The sequence below is a fragment of the Ambystoma mexicanum genome, chromosome 5q (genome assembly GCF_040938575.1).
Source record: "Ambystoma mexicanum isolate Mex_15411 chromosome 5q, UKY_AmexF1_1, whole genome shotgun sequence".
In the NCBI taxonomy this organism is placed as follows: Eukaryota; Metazoa; Chordata; class Amphibia; order Caudata; family Ambystomatidae; genus Ambystoma; species Ambystoma mexicanum.
Window position 1 is genome coordinate 672,909,352 of NC_090933.1, and position 19,943 is coordinate 672,929,294.

At 47.5% G+C, this 19,943-nt stretch overlaps 1 protein-coding gene across 1 annotated transcript; it reads right to left on the reverse strand.

Moving 5' to 3' along the window:
- Nucleotides 1-43: 43 nt before the first annotated feature.
- Nucleotides 44-7,836, reverse strand: CRH (corticotropin releasing hormone). The gene is made up of 2 exons (XM_069621128.1): nt 7,567-7,836; nt 44-865 (listed from the first exon to the last, which is right to left on the reverse strand). Exon 2 carries the CDS (start codon nt 846-848, stop codon nt 366-368), a length of 483 nt encoding a protein of 160 aa, XP_069477229.1. The 5' UTR covers nt 849-865; nt 7,567-7,836; the 3' UTR covers nt 44-365.
- Between the last annotated feature and the right edge of the window lie 12,107 nt (nt 7,837-19,943).

Consider the following 19,943-nt stretch of genomic DNA (forward strand, 5'->3'; position numbering starts at 1 on the left):
TTTTTTTGTGTTGTTTTTGTTTAACTGCACTCAAATACACTTTGTTCATGCTTATCATTGTACAACCTCTAGGTCTGAAGCTATATAAAAATAAAGAAATGATATCAGAGCATCACTATGTTACATAATACTGTGTGATAGCCGCGCGAGTTACACAGGCCACAAGCTCGCAGCTGTCCCCTGGCGGGTGTGAACAGACTCGCCCGCTTTTTGGGATTTCTTTGCCCCCTGGCACCTGCAGCCCCTCATTTACCATGGGAAATGCAAAACTGCAAGCCCCACGGCGCAAAACACTGAGCTGCACACACCAGGCATGGGAGGTCGTGTGACTCCAGTGGCCCTCTGCCTGGCACAGAGGAGGCCTGCTATTTGCCTACGGTGTCCATGAGTTTCCGGTTGCTGTGCGCCTGGTGCGCTATTTGCTCTGCTCTGGCCATCTCGAGGACCTCCCGCAGGAGGTGGAAAGTCAGGTCCAGTGAGATGGGCGGGTCCTCGGAGCGCTTGCCCCGCTCCGTGGGCTCCTCCGGGGCTGTGTAGGGGCCCTGCTCCCCGCCCAGGAGGCCGGCTCGGAGTTCCCCCGCCTCGGCTCCTTGCTGAAGCAGCTGCAACTGCTGGAAGGCCTCGGGCAGGCGGCCACCGGGCAGGGCGGAAGGCAGGTGCTTGTCGAGGTTCCCCAGTCGGATGAAGTACTCCTCGCCCATGCGCAGCAGGAAGGGCTGGAACTGGAGGGGGGCTGTCTGCTGGGACGACATGGCCAACGTTGCGGGTCTGCTGAGGGTTCTGCTTTCACTGCTGGGGAGGAGGGCCGCCAGGAGCACCCCTGCCGAGACCAGCATCTGGAGCCTCATGTTAAGAGCTGCTGGGTCTGTAGGAGAGAGGGGGAGGGGGAGAAAGAGGGAAGCAGAGTGAGCACATTCTGTAAAACTTCCCTGCACCTTGACTTCAGCAGCCTCTAGCGCCCTGGGATCATTGGAACAGAGCGAGCCTGTGGTTCAGCACCACGGAGAGCTCCCAGCGGCAGCCACTGCTCTCGGGACCAGGGGCTGCCCGAGCTCACCTGGGGGCAACCTGCACTGTGGCACTGAGTGATCTCTTCTGCTGTGGACAGGGGGTGGGGAGATAGGCAGGGTGGTCGTGGCATTCGGAAGTTAACCCTCTGAAGAACTTGCAAGGGGGCATTAACGCAGTGAAAAGAAGATGATATGAGAAGGGGGGGGGAACACGGTAGACAACTGGGGAAAATAGAGGAAAAGAACATAATGAAAGGAGTGACAAAAAGGTGCCTAAGGAGAGAGGGTGGGGGTTCAAAGAGTGGTGATGAGGGTGCTGTTCTGCATAGTAAGCATTCAAAAGCAGCGCCACAGCGGGGGCAGTGGAGGGGAATGGGCAGGGGGGACATTGACGAGACAAGCAGAGACATTGCAAAGGGGACGTATACTGGCTGTAACAATGGCAGGGGTGATGGTGGGGGGTGCGATCTTTGGAAGACGGACAGAATGGCACAGGACTCTAGGGGGGAGGTATCTCTGGGGGGAATTGCAGCAGAGAGTGGATGCCAAACAGGCGATGTCACATAGTTGGCAAACAAGGGGGACAGGCGAAAGGCAATGCAAATACCAGAGAATAATAATGTAAATGTTCAACAAAGAGCTTCATGGTGGTTTATACCCGCTTCAAGGCGCTGTAATAATAGGTATTAGTATTTCTCCAATTTAATGATACTCAATCTGTTGACCTGAGAAGAAAGAACGGCTGAGTCGCCCATGGCAGGATTCGACTTGAACACTGCAGGCTGAACCCACATGAGAGGCGAGAGGGGAACGGTGATCACGTGGAAAGGAAACAACACAGAGAGGTGACACTAGAAAGAGACACCACCAGGGACAGCGGATGTGCATGGGGTACAAGAGACATCAGAGGGAGGAGATGCCAGGGGGAAACAATAGCAGAGAAGTGACACGCCAGAGTGATAAAACACCAGTGAGGGGTGATAGGTGGGGGTGGGCTAACAGAGTAAAACGATACCAGGGGAGGGGACACCAGAAGGAGATTATACCAGAGAGAGGCGACGCCTCGGTTATGGATACCTGAGAGTGTATATACTAGAGTGAGAGGTTACCGGAGAAGGGGATACTAGGGGAATAGGGCAGAGGGAGACGGGTCATTAGAGAGAAGGGAAGTGGAAGAGAGAGAGAGAGAGAGAGAGAGAGAACGAGAGAGAGAGAGAGAGAGAGAGAGAGAGAGAGAGAGAGAGACACAATGAAATACCAGGAAGATGATATACCAGGGAGAGAAGGGGGGGTATACCGCAGAGGGGGGATACAAGGCAGAGAGGACCAGATTGAGGGGATATCAGAAGGATGGGATACGAGAGAGAGGTGATACTTGAGACAGAGGATACCAGAGAGAGGAAGTATCGTCAGAGAGGTGGCATGCCAGGAGAACGGAGATACCCAGGGGAGGCTGCCTCACAGAGAGGAGATACTACAGAGAGTCAGGGAGGAAGAGAGAGAGACTTAGAGATAGGGAGACACCAAGACGTGGTGAAACTAGAGTAAGCTGATACGGGAGGGGGGATACCAGAGTGAAGGGATACCAAGCAGGAGACTACTAAGGGGATGGGACAGCAAAAGAGCACCAGAGAAAGGAGAAAGGAGCGATAGAACTAAGTAATATGGTATTCGGTCTTCAGAATGTGGTTTCTTTCTTTGTCTATTCAGGGGCGGGAGAGACAGCGGGCAATAACTCATGATACCCAGAAGGATGAGAAAGAGAACAGCAAAAGCAAGAGAGCGAGGTGCACCTAGAAAGGTTTTTGTCTATTCAGGGGCGGGAGAGACAGCGGGCAATAACTCATGATACCCAGAAACATGAGAAAGAGAATAGCAAAAGCAAGAGAGCGAGGTGCACCTTGAAAGGTTTTTGTCTATTCAGGGGCGGGAGAGACAGCGGGCAATAACTCATGATACCCAGAAGGATGAGAAAGAGAACAGCAAAAGCAAGCGAGCGAGGTGCACCTTGAAGGGTTTTTGTCTATTCAGGGGTGGGAGAGACAGCGGGCAATAACTCATGATACCCAGAAACATGAGAAAGAGAACAGCAAAAGCAAGAGAGCGATGTGCACCTTGAAAGGTCTTTGTCTATTCAGGGGCGGGAAAGGCAGCGGGCAATAACTCATGATACCCAGAAGGATGAGAAAGAGAACAGCAAAAGCAAGAGAGCGAGGTGCACCTAGAAAGGTCTTTGTCTATTCAGGGGCGCGAGAGACAGCGGGCAATAACTCATGATACCCAGAAACATGAGAAAGAGAATAGCAAAAGCAAGAGAGCGAGGTGCACCTTGAAAGGTTTTTGTCTATTCTGGGTGGGAGAGACAGCGGGCAATAACTCATGATACCCAGAAACATGAGAAAGAGAACAGCAAAAGCAAGAGAGCGATGAGCACCTTGAAAGGTCTTTGTCTATTCAGGGGCGGGAGAGACAGCGGGCAATAACTCATGATACCCAGAAACATGAGAAAGAGAACAGCAAAAGCAAGAGAGCGAGGTGCACCTAGAAAGGTCTTTGTCTATTCAGGGGCGGGAGAGACAGCGGGCAATAACTCATGACACCCAGAAGGATGAGAAAGAGAACAGCAAAAGCAAGAGAGCGAGGTGCACCTAGAAAGGTCTTTGTCTATTCAGGGGCGGGAGAGACAGCGGGCAATAACTCATGATACCCAGAAGGATGAGAAAGAGAACAGCAAAAGCAAGAGAGCGATGTGCACCTTGAAAGGTCTTTGTCTATTCAGGGGCGCGAGAGACAGCGGGCAATAACTCATGATACCCAGAAACATGAGAAAGAGAACAGCAAAAGCAAGAGAGCGAGGTGCACCTTGAAAGGTCTTTGTCTATTCAGGGGCGGGAGAGACAGCGGGCAATAACTCATGATACCCAGAAACATGAGAAAGAGAACAGTAAAAGCAAGAGAGCGAGGTGCACCTTGAAAGGTCTTTGTCTATTCAGGGGCGGGAGAGACAGCGGTCAATAACTCATGATACCCAGAAACATGAGAAAGAGAATAGCAAAAGCAAGAGAGCGATGTGCACCTTGAAAGGTCTTTGTCTATTCAGGGGCGGGAGAGACAGCGGGCAATAACTCATGATACCCAGAAACATGAGAAAGAGAATAGCAAAAGCAAGAGAGCGATGTGCACCTTGAAAGGTATTTGTCTATTCAGGGGCGGGAGAGACAGCGGGCAATAACTCATGATACCCAGAAACATGAGAAAGAGAATAGCAAAAGCAAGAGAGCGATGTAAGGTCTTTGTCTATTCAGGGGCGGGAGAGACAGCGGGCAATAAGTCATATAGAAGAAAAGTGAAACCCATGTTTATGATGAGGAGGATGATGATAAAAAAGAGCTGTTGTGTTAAGTTATTGAGTTCTATATGTTCCTTAAAGAAGTGAAACCGTAGCACACTAACTGGAATGGAGTGACAATGTGAGACAGACTCACACGGGGCGACTAGATGGGGTAGAGCCAAGAGGCCATTTATCTAGGAAATTACAAAGGGAAGTCAACCAGAAGACTGAGAAGTGGCAAACAGCACAGCTGAGGAACAGATAAGTGGTGACCCTGGAATTCACTAGAAGATCCGACAGGGGAGTTGATAGGTCTGGAAAAGACCCGGGGCTAAGCTGATGTCAGTACTGTTGGGATTGGGGGCTAGCTAGTCTTTTGGCTGTAGCTCCTGAGATTCTATCCGGGGCTACAACCAAAAGATCAGGGGCTATAGCCCCCTTAGCCCCCCCTAGCAACGCCCCTGAGATCCGATCAGGCACGACCTGGGCGGACATCCTCCCAGCTGAGGGTCAGTACCCAGGGGCTTTTGGGTCAGAAGCTTAGGGGGTGGACATGGGTGCCTGTCTCCAGGACCAGCCAGTGGAGAGGAGAGCGCGGGCCTGGCTGGGGGGAGTAAGGGGGTAACTTGTGACGTGTCAGTGCCTCGAGGTGTAGAGGGTGTAGTTGCGTTGCATTATGGTAGATAACCTGCGACTGAAGAGGTGGAGAATGACACGGCAGGGCTGAGATCGCACGAGGTGATCTGGGGAGCCTCTGCACAGTGACATTGTGGGTGTATAGGGTGCTTTCAGTGTGGGAATTACAGGAAAAACGTAACAGGTGACCCAGTTGTCGAGAAGCAAAGGCAAGGTCCAGGGCGCGGGGTTAACTGCATTGCTCGGGAGCTGTCCCGGGTAGTGGCAATGTTTCAAGCACCGCGGGGACTGGAAAGAGCTTGCGCCTGGATGCTGACAATCCTGTGTGTCTAGAGACGAACTTGGGGGGGAAGTAGCACATGCATTCACTATGGAAAGGCGGGCTTGACAACGCCTGAGACTGAAGAGGGGAGAGAGGGAAAGAGGGAGATGGGGAGAGCGAGAGGGACCCTGACATCAGCAAGACGTTCTAGTGCGAAGGTGAACAAAAAAAGCCCCAGGGAAACAATAAAAGTGTAGCGCTGTCACCTAAAACTGCAAGAGAGTCCTACCCATATCTGAAAGGGGGGGGGCGGGGGGCGAGTCCATCTTGAAAGGGTATAATTTACCCGCCCGCCGAGGTCCTTTCAGCGACCAAAATATGAGCGGGCATAATGGAGGGATTGTCCCCGCATCATCAGACGCCTTTCACTGCTTCAGAAATAAACATGTACTTTGCTATTGTGCAATTCCGTGTTTCCAGTCCCAATTGTAATGTAACCTGCAATGGGATGAATCCCACTGAGCGACACGAGCGCTTAGACTAACTGAGCACTCTTATTCTCCCAGTAATACTACGGGAGAGCCCTCTGGGAGATATCCCTGTAGTGCACGCTGGAGATAGAGTGGGGGAAGGCGCCGGAAGTCAGCGTCACAATCATGTCCTGGGATCACCCTGCCCTGTGCCGGATCCTGGCGGCTAGATCACCCTTTATCTATTATGTCCCGGGATCACCCTGCCCTGTGCCGGACGCTGGCGGCCAGATCACCCTTTATCTATTATGTCCCGGGATCACCCTGCCCTGTGCCGGATCCTGGCGGAAAGATCACCCTTTATCTATTATGTCTCGGGATCACCCTGCCCTGTGCCGGATCCTGGAGGAAAGATCACCCTTTATCTATTATGGCTCGGGATCACCCTGCCCTGTGCCGGATCCTGGCGGCTAGATCACCCTTTATCTATTATGTCCCGGGATCACCCTGCCCTGTGCCGGATCCTGGTGGAAAGATCACCCTTTATCTATTATGTCTCGGGATCACCCTGCCCTGTGCCGGATCCTGGCGGAAAGATCACCCTTTATCTATTATGTCTCGGGATCACCCTGCCCTGTGCCGGATCCTGGAGGAAAGATCACCCTTTATCTATTATGTCTCGGGATCACCCTGCCCTGTGCCGGATCCTGGCGGCTAGATCACCCTTTATCTATTATGTCCCGGGATCACCCTGCCCTGTGCCGGATCCTGACAGCTAGATCACCCTTTATCTATTATGTGCTGGGATCACCCTGCCCTGTGCCGGATCCTGGCGGCAAGATCACCCTTTATCTATTATGTCCCGGGATCACCCTGCCCTGTGCCGGATTCTGGAGGAAAGATCACCCTTTATCTATTATGTCTCGGGATCACCCTGCCCTGCGCCGGATGCTGGTGGCTAGATCACCCTTTATGTATTATGTCCAGGGATCACCCTGCCCTGTGCCGGATCCTGGTGGCTAGATCACCCTTTATCTATTATGTCCCGGGTTCACCCTGCCCTGTGCCGGATCCTGGCGGAAAGATCACCCTTTATCTATTATGTCCCGGGATCACCCTGCCCTGTGCCGGATCCTGGCGGCCAGATCACCCTTTATCTGTTATGTCCCGGGATCACCCTGCCCTGTGCCGGATCCTGGTGGCAAGATCACCCTTTATCTATTATGTCCCGGGATCACCCTGCCCTGTGCCGGATCCTGGCGGCTAGATCACCCTTTATCTATTATGTCCCGGGATCACCCTGCCCTGTGCCGGATGCTGGCGGCTAGATCACCCTTTATGTATTATGTCCCGGGATCACCCTGCTCTGTGCCGGATGCTGCCGGCCAGATCACCCTGTATCTACTCTGAGAAAGTGCCATGTCTGCAGACATGTGCCATCCTCTATGTATGTGCATGTCCAGTGGATGTGCCCGTGTCCTTTTCCGAAATGAACACAAATAGACTTCTGTTCTAACCATGTCTGTGACCCGCGGTAAAACATTTCGAAAGAAATGAAGCCTGCAAACGTGGATGTGGAGAACAAAAAAAGGCAAATGGATGTCCAGTGGTTGAAAATAAATGATTGTTATGTATTAGTCGGTACCCAGACACTGCAAAGCGCGTTTCGCCATGGAAAGCTAAAACATGCATGGGAACACCGTAACATGCACAGAAGACATACAGAAACATCACCTACAAAGTGCATACAACACACTGAGAAAAAGTTTGGCTGAAGGCGTGTTCGCTTTTGCGCGCGATATTGCTCAGGTGCTGGTAAAACGATGGGCCACCTGCGCCGAGGCGCGCCGCACTCACCTGCCGGCTGCTGCTGGAGGGGAGCGCGCGTCCGCCGGGTGCGGAGCGGGTGCGCGCGGCTCTGTCAGGCGGAGAGGGTTCTGCCGCGACGCTGCTGCGCCTTCGCCTTCCTCAGCTTTGCCTTTCCCGCGCTCCTCAAAGCTCTCGCGAAAAGACCTTCTTTCCTCTCAGGAACCCCTGCGCCGCATTTTTATAGTTTGGCCCCTCTGGTGGCATCACGCAGCCCTCGCCTAATAAGCTGACGCTCGGTTGACACCTCGTGCGCACCGAGCGGCTCCTGCATAAGTAATGCCCCCCTCGGAGCCACGGGCAGAGCCCGCCACCACACGCGGGCGCCTCGCGCCCAATTATGTGCGCACACGGCGAGCGCCCCGCCGGTGACGCAGGAGGCCCCCAAATGCCGGGCTGTTTACCAGCCGCCCATTGACAAAAATACTTGAATGAAATCTCCCAGGTGGGCTCAGAAACGTTTCCTACTGGTGCAGATTGATGGGTCTCTAGTGAGAGATGGGTCACATGAATGATACATATTTGCTTAAACACTTAGCTGCTCTTCCTCGCTCCTATCCCACGTGAATTAACCATGGCACGTAGTCCACAGGATCCAGGTGCCAGCAATGGACTTTTAGGCATTGTTTGTAGGCATTGTTTATATGTGTCCAAGGTCGGTGTTAAATAAAAGTACAGACTGAATTTTTGGGAAGCCAGAATGCAATTCCAAGTTGTGTTTATATAATGCGGTCAAAGAAGAGCTGGCAGGGAGTGCAGTGGAGAAGGAAGGGTGGGAAATACGAGGAGAAGTAGGGTCAAGTTGGAGGGCCAGGTGAAAAGATCTAAGGTTCTTCCTGCCACACACTACACAGGAGACAGCAGGTAAGTTGGCGAGTAAGTTTATTTCATGACCAGTTAGCAAGGTATAGGACACAGAGACACTGGCGCATCCACTCCAGTCACCTTCAAAATCTAACTGCCACTTCTGGAACTTGTAGACACAGTCACCCACCAACACTCCAAGTGACATCACGAAATTCTGCACTCAGCACCCATGAGCTAAACTACAACACTTCTGCCTCCCGAATGTTGAAACAAAAGGAAACAACCATTACCCTAACCAAAAGACTTCTCGCATAATCCACGTGTGGCCAGCACGAAGACCAATTGAGAAACACCCAACATACTTCCCACCAGGTGCGTACCAAAGCGGAAGAAATGGGAATCCTACCAACAAGCCCCCAACAAAACATGTAAACACTAGGGAAAAACATCCCGTGGAAAAATTGAAACAAGGCTACAGATGACACCATGAAACCTCGGAGGAAATCTACCCAAGCCTAGAACACGAATGGACTTCCTTAGATATTAAAAATGAGGTCAATAAAACATCAGGAAATCCATGCGGACAGTGGACATGCCACAGTAGCTGCACCTGAACATGCTAAAGTGAAAATGCAATGAACATGCCACAGTGAGCTACACCTGAACACGCTATAGTGAAAATGCTAAACCCTCTCCGAAAGTGAACATGCCACAGTGAACTACCCCTGAACATACTACCTTGAAAATGACCACAATCAGGTTGCAGATACCATGCATCTCACATGGCCCTGAACAACCACAGCTATAAATGACAGCGGAACACCACAACAGCAACTGTAACCAGCAGATCGTATCATGCATCTCACATGGCCCAAATACCATGCACCTCACATGGTTCCAAAACTCAAAGACACTCCTGATTCTAACCAACAAACACAGCACTAAAAGCAACCACCCCAACTGTGAGTACCCAAATTCAGAACCCAATTGTACTTTCGGTAACCCAGCCACAATCATAACCCTACAGCAGGCCAACCAAACCACTGTAACCAACAGTGACAGTAACTATAACAAAAGCCGACACCAAATTATAGAACTCACCTGGCCATTAAGTAATTGAAGCATTCAGCACAGGAGACTCTGACACAGTGACCAGGCAGAGCTGGTGAGTACAAAAGGAAAGCTTGTACTTTACTCTTCAGTTACAGGTTAGGATATAGACAGGAAGAGAAGGAGTATGCATCCTAACAGCTCAAGTCCCATGCTGAAGTCCTCATCCAACTGTCACTCTGAGAACTCCACACACTCACACTCCTCGTTCCATCATGCATTCCATGAGCAGCACCCAGCAGACAACATGTAGGATACCGCATACCTCGTTCCCTAAAAGAAACAAGTATGCACTCATCCAACCCAACCACACAGAACCATCCAAATGATAACAATGCACAACAAAATGACACAAACTACAAAATGAACAACACTCCCATATACCTTGGCATGCCACACCACGGTCTTGGAACTGCCACACCCAAGTGCTACCTCCGCACAAAAGGGTAAACCGCTGCACAAGGCAACACACTAGCCTACACTCACAACCATCCATTCACAACATAACCTCCTTTTGACCTGACCTGCCACACCAGATCCCGAGGTCCGCTACACCTGAGCACAACCCAGCTCCACAACTCAGAAAACATCACAAAACACTGTCATTCTGTCATACCACCCCTAACTACTAACTGCCCTGAGGAAACCACTTATCAAATCACCACAAGAACCAGCTGAACACCTCATCAACGCAGCACAGTCACAAGGACATGACTAACACCACCGCACCTCCCCCAAGAAACAGATAACAGAAGGAAAAGATAGTAAAGCCACTCACAACACAAAGAACACACTAAAACTCAGACACCACTGCAAGGAAGCAGCAGCGTCAGAATCCACACCAGCACAGGGGACCAAACCTATGCCCGCGGGCAATCCCACAGGTCACCTAAAGACAAGGTGGTCAACCTCATGTTCAGGCAACCATCATATTAGGTAAACATAAGAATAAATAACTACTAGCTAGCTAAACTCCACAACCTAGGTCTGCCGCCCTTGCTAGCACTACTGATAAAACATGTAAAAAACGACATGCACAACGTTCTATGTTACACTACCAAGACAACATACCAAACCAACCTGCAGAAAAACTTCATGACACTTGAATGCACCCAGTGTCATCTACTGCAAAACTGTGCAAAAATGCCCTACAACCTACCGTCTGCCGCCCATGCTAGCACTACTGCTAAACACGTCAAAAATATATGCACAAACTGCTATGTTGCACTACCAAGGCAACATACGAAACCCACTGGCAGATAAACTTCAAGACATTTGACACATGCGTGCATCAAGCGTCAACTGCAGCACTACTGTGCAAGAGTGCCCTACAACCAACCAACCTGCACAACATTGAAAGGACGCCCTACAATTCCACCTGCTACAGTGAACACATCCCCTACAACAACATACTCCAATTGCCTACTTACACTGAACTCCACTATACCATCTATACATGCCCGGTGTACAAAACTCCACAACTTGAACTCGAGTACAATTTCTGCCTAGGAAGTGGTTTGCTAGGCAACTCACTAGGCTAACAATTTGGTGCAAGTTTAAACAATTTGGTGCAAGTTTAACTACCACATCTACACTAACCGAGTGTAACGAAAAATAATCTTGGAAATATCACAACTACATCCACAAGACCGCTCCCAAACTCCACAGCAACATCCACTCCAAATGCTCCCAACAACCACCATCACGTGACAACCAGTCACAAAACACGCACACGTGTATTTCTGATTGAGAATGGAACATGCCAGTAGAAAGGGAAGTGTTGAGCAGGCACCCCAACCCCTGTGTCCCCACGATGAAACCCTGTAGTTGTCAGCCAAACCCATAACCACTGTACATGGAAAACTACATGTTGTTAGTGTACCATTCTACACCCGAATTGCAAACAAATGGTGCACTACTAACACCCCAAACATTGGTGTACATACTACACCCAAACATACCTCCATCGTGTACTTCACACCCCACAGATGTCCTTACATGGTATACAGTTACACCCCCAAAAAATGTGCGAGAATTACAAAACTCCTAATTATGTGCTAACATTTGTGTACATATCTTATTATAAAACTCCTACTAACTCCTAATAATGTGCTAACATTTGTGTACATATCTTATTATAAAACTCCTACTAACTCCTAATAATGTGCTAACATTTGTGTACATATCTTATTATAAAACTCCTACTAACTCCTAATAATGTGCTAACATTTGTGTACATATCTTATTATAAAACTCCTACTAACTCCTAATAATGTGCTAACATTTGTGTACATATCTTATTATAAAACTCCTACTAACTCCTAATAATGTGCTAACATTTGTGTACATATCTTATTATAAAACTCCTACTAACTCCTAATTATGTGCTAACATTTCTGGACATTTCATCAACTACATTTCACATTATTATAATAATTTTGTAATACCCCTTTCGTTCAGACACACACACCCGAGGTGATATTGCAACTCTTAACCAATACTTCATCACACCTTAATTTCAATGCATAATATCTCTGAAAACGTAATTACTCTCCTATATGTAATGATTTAAATTGTTCTCCAACCAAATTTACATGCATCAGGTCACCCCAAAGTACATGTCCTCATCGTGAGACAAACACAAGGAAAGCTGCAACATTTTTAGAATTTATAATATTAGATAAACCAGCACCTTCAAAAATGTAAAGTGAATATAAAGAGCATGGTGTTACTGCCATTAAGCAGAAAAAACCCAGCAAAATGTCCCCAAAGATTTAGTGCACGCTTACAAAGTGAGGAAGGATAGCTTTGACTGGTTTGAAGCGCTCAAGCTGGCTTTTCAGCTACAGGTGCTGGACGAGCTACTGTGGAGTGCAGCCCTGATGAGTCGCTGACCGACACCAGGGACTGGTGAAATTCTTCAGTTAACTCCTGAGGAAAGGCTTGTTTATGAAAGCAGGAATGCAGCCCTTTTCAGGAAGTTTTGTAAAACCCCAGAACAGTATCTCAAGAGCTTCAGAGAGCTTGTAAAGAAAAGTGGGCAGACATTTGAAGCATTCACACATGTAACAGATTGTATGACATGGCAAAATCCAGCCAGAGACATCTTCCACTGACACTGAAGGTGGCGCACAATAAAACATGCCTTTTTATTTTTATTTGAACCCAGGATTCTTTCTTGAAGAGGCACCCAACCCGTCTCACAACCACCTTAACAAACACCCGTGTCACAATGGACCATGAATCAGGCCAGTGTGTAACAAGGAAATATTTCTTTATTTTTAAAATTCAAATAAAAATCAGAGCAAAACTAAATTTAGGGCAGCAATCACCAGTGTGGTGACTATATAATGCAAAATGTTATAATACAATTAATTCAGCTTTCTGGCATCATCTACATAAACCTTGAATAGAAATAGAAATAAAATCACTTTTCTTCACAAGCATAGATGGCACTTATGTTATGCACTCCCCAAACATCTGCTAACTAAATTCTGTGTGGATGGAAAGCAGTGGCAAGGAGTCAGCAAGAAGAGGGAAACATCGTTTTGAAATTCAACCCACCACCCCAGAGTGGAAGGCCAAAAACGAAAAATGAAAACCTTCATAATGAGCAAAATAGCATACTCAGATTGAACTTGTTACTTGTAGATCAGTTTACACTTGCGGTAGGATAGATAGGACAGAAATGTGTGTGGCTGCAAGGAAGCTTAGAGGCTACTGAGCACTAAAGCAACGTGAACACAGGTGAGAAGATCCATTTTGGGAGGAAAACAATGCAACAAGAATCAGACATGGCAGAATTGCAATTTCTTATTTCCAACAATCTTTAAACTGGCAAACAGCTGAGAAAATGGGCTTACAATCAAAATCTGAAATCGGTTTTGGGGATGGGGAACAAAGACACAGAACAGATAGGATACTGAGAGGAAATGTCATACCTCGGTTTCATGGTTGGTGGAGTCTGGGCATGCCCATCAATACCTGGAGACTACCCTGGCATCTCTCACAGCTCCGCTCGGTTCGCAGGGCTTATCAGACTACAAATCCCATCAATCCTCCCTCGAGCAGTCACGTGACGCGCACGCAACGTGCTTTCACGGCTGTGCGCGGCTCACGTATTTAGTTCCTGGTATTTCAGTAACAGGTGCTCCTTAACTAAACTAGTTACGAGTGCTTTGTATCCTGTTATTCTTGCTGTTTTGATTACTTCGACCCGGTTTGTTATCAAGGACTATTCTACTGCCTTTGCCCTAGGGGTGTCACGGTATTAGTTTTATGGCTGTACAATAACCTTCTTGGCAAATGACGGTATATCATGGTTATCGCAGTGTAAGAGGTGGAGTTAACTAATCTTAACAAATATTTTCTTAAAAGGTCATAAATTGTCGGATTTATCATCACAAACAAGACCAGGCACCCACGGCCAGAATTGGGCTTTTTGCAACATACTTTCCACTGAAATGCCACCCCTTGCTTCCACCAGACACAAAAACACGTGTTGAGAGGAGGAGGGGTCATTTAGGCTTTTAGCTCCCCCACTGGCTACTGGTGAAGATGAACATGTTGCCATCTTGATAATCTGCATGCCACAGATCAATGGAGGCCGACGGTAGTATGTGCTTGTGCGCATACCCACACACTCTCTCTCTTTACGTTACAGCCTTTAGTTTACGTGCAGGCCAAAAGGTGTTCAGTAATCACGGACATTTTACCTTTGGTAGGGCAGCTGGGAATACCCGCAGAGATGAGTGAATTTCATGGTGTGACTTATTATATGTAAATTCAATGATAGAAGCTTTCGAAATCCCCCCATTGTCATATGTTTAAAAACATTATCCATTATAAATATATAAACCCCAAAGCCACCAACCCAAAGTAAATCCTTTTTCTTCTTGGCACTGTATTCATTCTTCGTATTGCTAACATAATGATTTTGTGTCAGGCACGTGTGGTTACGGAATGGCATTAAAAACTACTCCAACTGAAACTACTTGTACCAAAAAAAAGAACTTATTTTACATTGCCTTTTTGCATTTGAAGTTGTTTAATTTACCATTAAGTCAATGCTTTTTAGTTATCTTACGAATACGCAGGCAGGATTTTCCAGCTGTAGCAAGGTTGCATTTTTAAACTTGTCTCTGTACATATTTAGCCGATCCTCCAGGAATCTAAGGCGGCTGCAGAATTGGTCTTTCATGGCGCTCACTCGTTGCTCTACTTGAATGACAGAGTGACTAGTGCAAGTGTTATAATGCGCATTTTGAGCATTGAGCTTGCTGCTCAGTCACAGGTCATTGGTTTGAAAATAGGCATCGACTTGAATTTTTTTTGGAACCACATGGCATGGCCATCATGATCCCTCGCTGCGACAAAGTTTGTTTTGGCAACTCTTTATCCCATTAAAGGGAGAAAAGTGACTTATATGCGGTCTGATGTCATTGTGTTTCTTTTGTCAAAATGCCACAGCCAACACAGACACACCGAAAGGTTGCATAGTGATCTAATCACTATAGCTTGTTTACCACCTGCCTGGTGTATTATGAAGGTCTGATGTCAGAGTCACCACTGACCATGTAATCTTAAATGGACAGCGTTCAGTGGGCGTTGTTGATTTCTTTCTTGATTCTTGCAATACATGTTCATTTACCTTCTTAAAGATAGTGGCAAAAAAACAAAAAACTTTGAAAATGACAAAGTTCAAATGCATATCGGCACAAATATGGCCTAGACCACCACCTCACCATAGCCCCATCATTACCGTTTTCCCAGGGTCTGAATGAATTAGGACCCTTGTGATGCGAGTTCAGAGGAAGGAATGCTTTCATGGGTGGTGTCACAAATTGAGAATAGACCTAAACAATATTTCACCCCCATTGCTCTAGATACTTCAAATTGAATGTAGAATCTGTCCTGCCTGCTTGAGTCCAGTGCCATATGCAGAAGGCAGGTAGGTCAAGGATCAAGCGAAGCAACAACTCTAGTGCCAATGTGCAAATCTTCAGAGGACAGTGAGGGGGCAGTTTATTTACTAGCGGAAAGCACTGATAGGCCCAGTGTTCACACAGTCTACAGCAGGGTCGGAATGGGGCATAAAATTGTCTCTGGCACCAACATAAAAGTGGCACAAAGTTGCAAATTGGAATTCATTCCTTTTGGAACACTGTTTGAATAGTAACCAAGGGGGAGATTTTTGATAAAATGTGATGCACATTGTACATTTAAAAGAATATTTATTCAGTAACAGTGGTCAAAACTATTAGCCGCGTAGTGAAGTCACTCATCAAACTGGCCCCCTTTGGCCAAAAAAGTGCCCCACTTTGACCCTAAAAACTGGCCCACACAAGCATTTTGCTTATTTGGTTCGGCCATGGGCATATTGCCCTAAAAGCCATTCAATGCCTGGTCTACAGAGCTAAAGTTGTTTGTGGACATGCATCAGAAGGGCATCCAGTTCATTCCCTCCTTTGAATTTCTGGGATTTGTAGTTCCCCATCTTTCAAATTGGTGGGAAAACTACAAATCCCAGAATTCTAAGCTAAAACAGAACTGGATGGCTATCCGATCGATGACCATGAGAAACTTAAGTACCTTGAATCTAAACCTTGGGGAGAGTAATTAGATATGCATGACTTCACTGGCCGTCCATTTTTGTTATACAATTTGCACAGCCAGAGCAAGAGCTGTTCCAATGTGTGTTTGCTTAGTGCTGTAGGACCTTAACATACTAAACTAATGGCGCATGATGCCGGGCCAGGCTGAATCGATACATTTCTGCTCCTGCTGGCTGAGTGGTTTGAAAAGGCTGCAGTGCAAGACCAAGACTGTGCAGCACTTGCTTACTGCAGCCTTTTCAAATCAGATTGAAAAGCACACTTAACGGTATAAACGGTATACCGGTATAAACAAAGTGACGGTTATTATTGTTCAATTAAGTTGTTCACGGTATCTTTAACGCTATACCGTTATACCGTTACATCCCTACTTTGCCCTTTATTGTGTCCCGACGCCTGCCTCCTCTGCTGTCTCCCTCGGCTGCCGAACTCGGATTTCTGCTCCTTCGACTTTCGCTGGTTTAACCCTTACTGTTGTGACGTCTCGGCTATCTGAACCTTGTATTCCGCGGGGAACAACGCTTTGGATCTTTATAGCGTTCTAAACCCTTGGTCCAGTTCATTTGTATGTCTTTCTATTACTATCCACCCTTTCCTTCACTTAATCCACTGACTTACCTCAGATTCCTTGGGACGCTCTCCTGCTTCATACAAGGGATACTCTGAACACATCGGTGTTCTTTTGGACGCTCTCCTGCTTCATACAAGGGATACTCTGAACACATCAGTGTTCTTTTGGATGCTCTCCTGCTTCATACAAGGGATACTCTGAACACATCAGTGTTCTTTTGGACGCTCTCCTGCTTCATACAAGGGATACTCTGAACACATTGGTGTTCTTTTGGATGCTCTCCTGCTTACCTGATCACTGGGTGGATTGCTTCATATACTTTTGGGACGCTTTGCCGATTTGTTTTCCTTTCGATTATTACTGGACTTTCCATTTAGATTGCGCCCTCGTGCCTTTCGGATTAGGTTGCTCCTCACATTCTTCATGGATTTTGGACTATCTCCTTCCACATTCACAGTCATCACCTTGATACACTGACTACAAGTAGGTTGCTGGTCTTATTCTTTATGAAGCAGGTAAGAGTGGGAAATCGTGGGTGGTAATGCTGCACTCTGGCATTTCCATCTCGTTTTCTGAACTATTGTCTTGCTTTTTGCTCCTTTGGCTCTGTTGTTGCTGCTCCTGCCTTCTCACTCAAGCCCCCGGGCTGCCAGGTGATTTTAATTCCTGCAGGCTGCGAGCTTGGAGGGAAAGTCTTTCTTTACATCGCGTTCAAGACATCTCCTCAGGGTGAAGGAACTCCCAGATAGAGGAGTTACATCTGTATCACTTCAGGGTGTGACAGATTAAGGAGCCTATTATTGCCTGTCGGTTATGGATCCTGGGGCTGATCCAATGGCTGCTCTAATGCAGGCTTTTTCTGCCTTACGGACCGACATTGCATCTGCCCATGGGACATTGCACCAACACATGGACGTGTTGCAGAGCTTTGTGCAGCCTCTACCTCACGACGAGGAGTTTGGTGATGCTGGGGCCGCAGCCCTTCTTCCTGTACCCCAAGCACAACCTCTTGCTCCAGCACCGGTAGTTCTCCCCAGGCCTTTTCGGGTGATCCTCTAGCATACCGAACTTTTGTGAATCAATGCCGCTTGCATTTAATTTGTCGCCCTTTGGCCTTTCCTGACGCTACCACCAAAGCAGCGTTTGTTCTTTCTCACTTGGGAGGAGCAGCAGCGGCATGGACTAATCTGTTGCTAGAAACAAATGATCCAGCCTTGTATGACTTTGATGCCTTAATCCAAGCAATGAACAGTGTTTTCGATATGTGGTATAAGGCACAAACCTCAGATTTGGAATTCCTGGCTATCAGCCAAGATAAAGCTGATCTTTTGAACTACCTTGCTTACTTTAACCAATTAGCGGCTGAGACCACATAGCCAGAACAAAAGAAGGCGGCCGTATTCTATAAGGGACTATCTGACGAGTTAAAAGACGGCCTATCCGTGGTACCTGCTATTCCATCCGGTTTCCCTGAATTGTTGGACCTGGTTTTACAGGTTGATGCTCAGCCCCAGCAAATACGCAGTCGTTGAGTACCCAACATCCGCTTCTCAACCAAATCGGATGGACCTGCTCCTTCTTTGTCAGGAGATACTAAACCCATGCAAATAGGGGCAACCAGGGGTCCATTAACGAAGGCCGAACAACAAAGACATATGGTCAACAATCTATGCTTTTATTGTGGCTAGTCAGGTCATTACATATGTGTGTGTCCCAAAAGACCTATTAAAAACGGTGGGAAATGCCAGGACTCATCCTTAATCCGGGCCTATATGATGAGTCAACAGATAGACGGCTTAGACGGTTGTTTTCCGTTCTCACACATCTACCTTGTTTTGTGCTTCACTACTCCTGGTGTTGAACCATCCACCACTCTGGTTATGATTGACTCGGGAGCTAGTGGGAATTATATGGGCATAAAAGTAGCCAAACAACACAGGCTACCTGCGTTTTTTAAGGCAACACCAGAGGAAGTACATGCGGTAGATGGTTCTCGCCTGGTATCTGGGCAGGTAACAGAGCAGACGGGTCCACTTCAGCTGTCTACATCAGAAGGCTATATTGAACAAATCACTTTTGATCTGATTTCCGCCCCCCAGTTCGGGATCATTCTTGGTCTATCCTGGCTACGAACCCATAATTCCGTCCTTGTCTGGGTTGAACAGACGGTACGGTTCTCTTCTGCCTTTTGTAACCAACAGTGTCTTTGATCTCAGGATGTGGCAGTGTTATCTCCTTGTTTGGCAATGGTGGCCAATGTTCCTTCAATCAACGCCACATTAGGGGGTCCTACTCCCTTACTTCCATTGGAATATTGGGAGTTCTCTGATGTGTTTGACAAGGGACTATCGGAGAGGCTCCCCCCACATCGGTGTTATGACTGTCCCATTGATTTAATACCTGGAGCGATTCTACCTCATGGTCGTGTTTACTCTCTCACTCAGAAGGAGGAAGACCATCTGAGAGAAAACATGGACAATGCATTTCAATTGGGTCACATACGTCCATCCCGCTCCCCTGCTGCCTCTCCTATCTTCTTCGTACCGAAGTAGGAGGGGGACCCAAGTCCTTGTGTGGACTACCGGGCCCTGAACAAAGTCACGGTTAAAAATCAGTATCCGCTACCCCTCATAACAGAACTCCTCGACAAAATGACACCCTCCACCGTCTTCACCAATTTAGATTTGAGGGCTGCATACAACTTAGTGAGGATGTGGAGCGGGATGAGTGGAAAACTGCATTCAAGACAAAGTTTGGGCTTTTGGAGTATTGTGTGATGCCTTTCGAGCTCTGTAATGCCCCAGCTACTTTCCAGCATTTTGTCAATGACATCTTTAGAGACATGCTGGACTGTTGTGTTGTGATATATCTAGATGATATCCTGATATTCTCGGATTCCATCCAACAACACATCCAACATGTCCGTTCTGTTCTACTACGCCTTAGTGAACACTCTCTATATGCAAAGTTAGAGAAATGCGTGTTCCATGCATCCTCAGTGGAGTTCCTGGGGTTTCAGATCTCCAAGAAAGGGGTCCTCATGTGCACTTCCAAGGTCCAGGCAGTATAAGACTGGCCTGTCCCAAACTCAGTAAAGGCCCTTCAGTCCTTCTTGGGCTTTTCAAACTTTTACAGGCATTTCATTGCCTCCTTCTCCGAAATAGTAGCCCACTTACCCGTTTTACCAGACCTAATGTTCCTTTCCTTTGGGACCACGAAGCACAGTCTGCTTTTCAAGCCTTAAAAGAGGCTTTCATTACGGCTCC

Coding starts and splice junctions, on each gene's coding strand:
- CRH (XM_069621128.1), bottom strand. CDS start 848: ATGAGGCTCCAGATGCTGGTCTCGGCAGGGGTGCTCCTGGCGGCCCTC.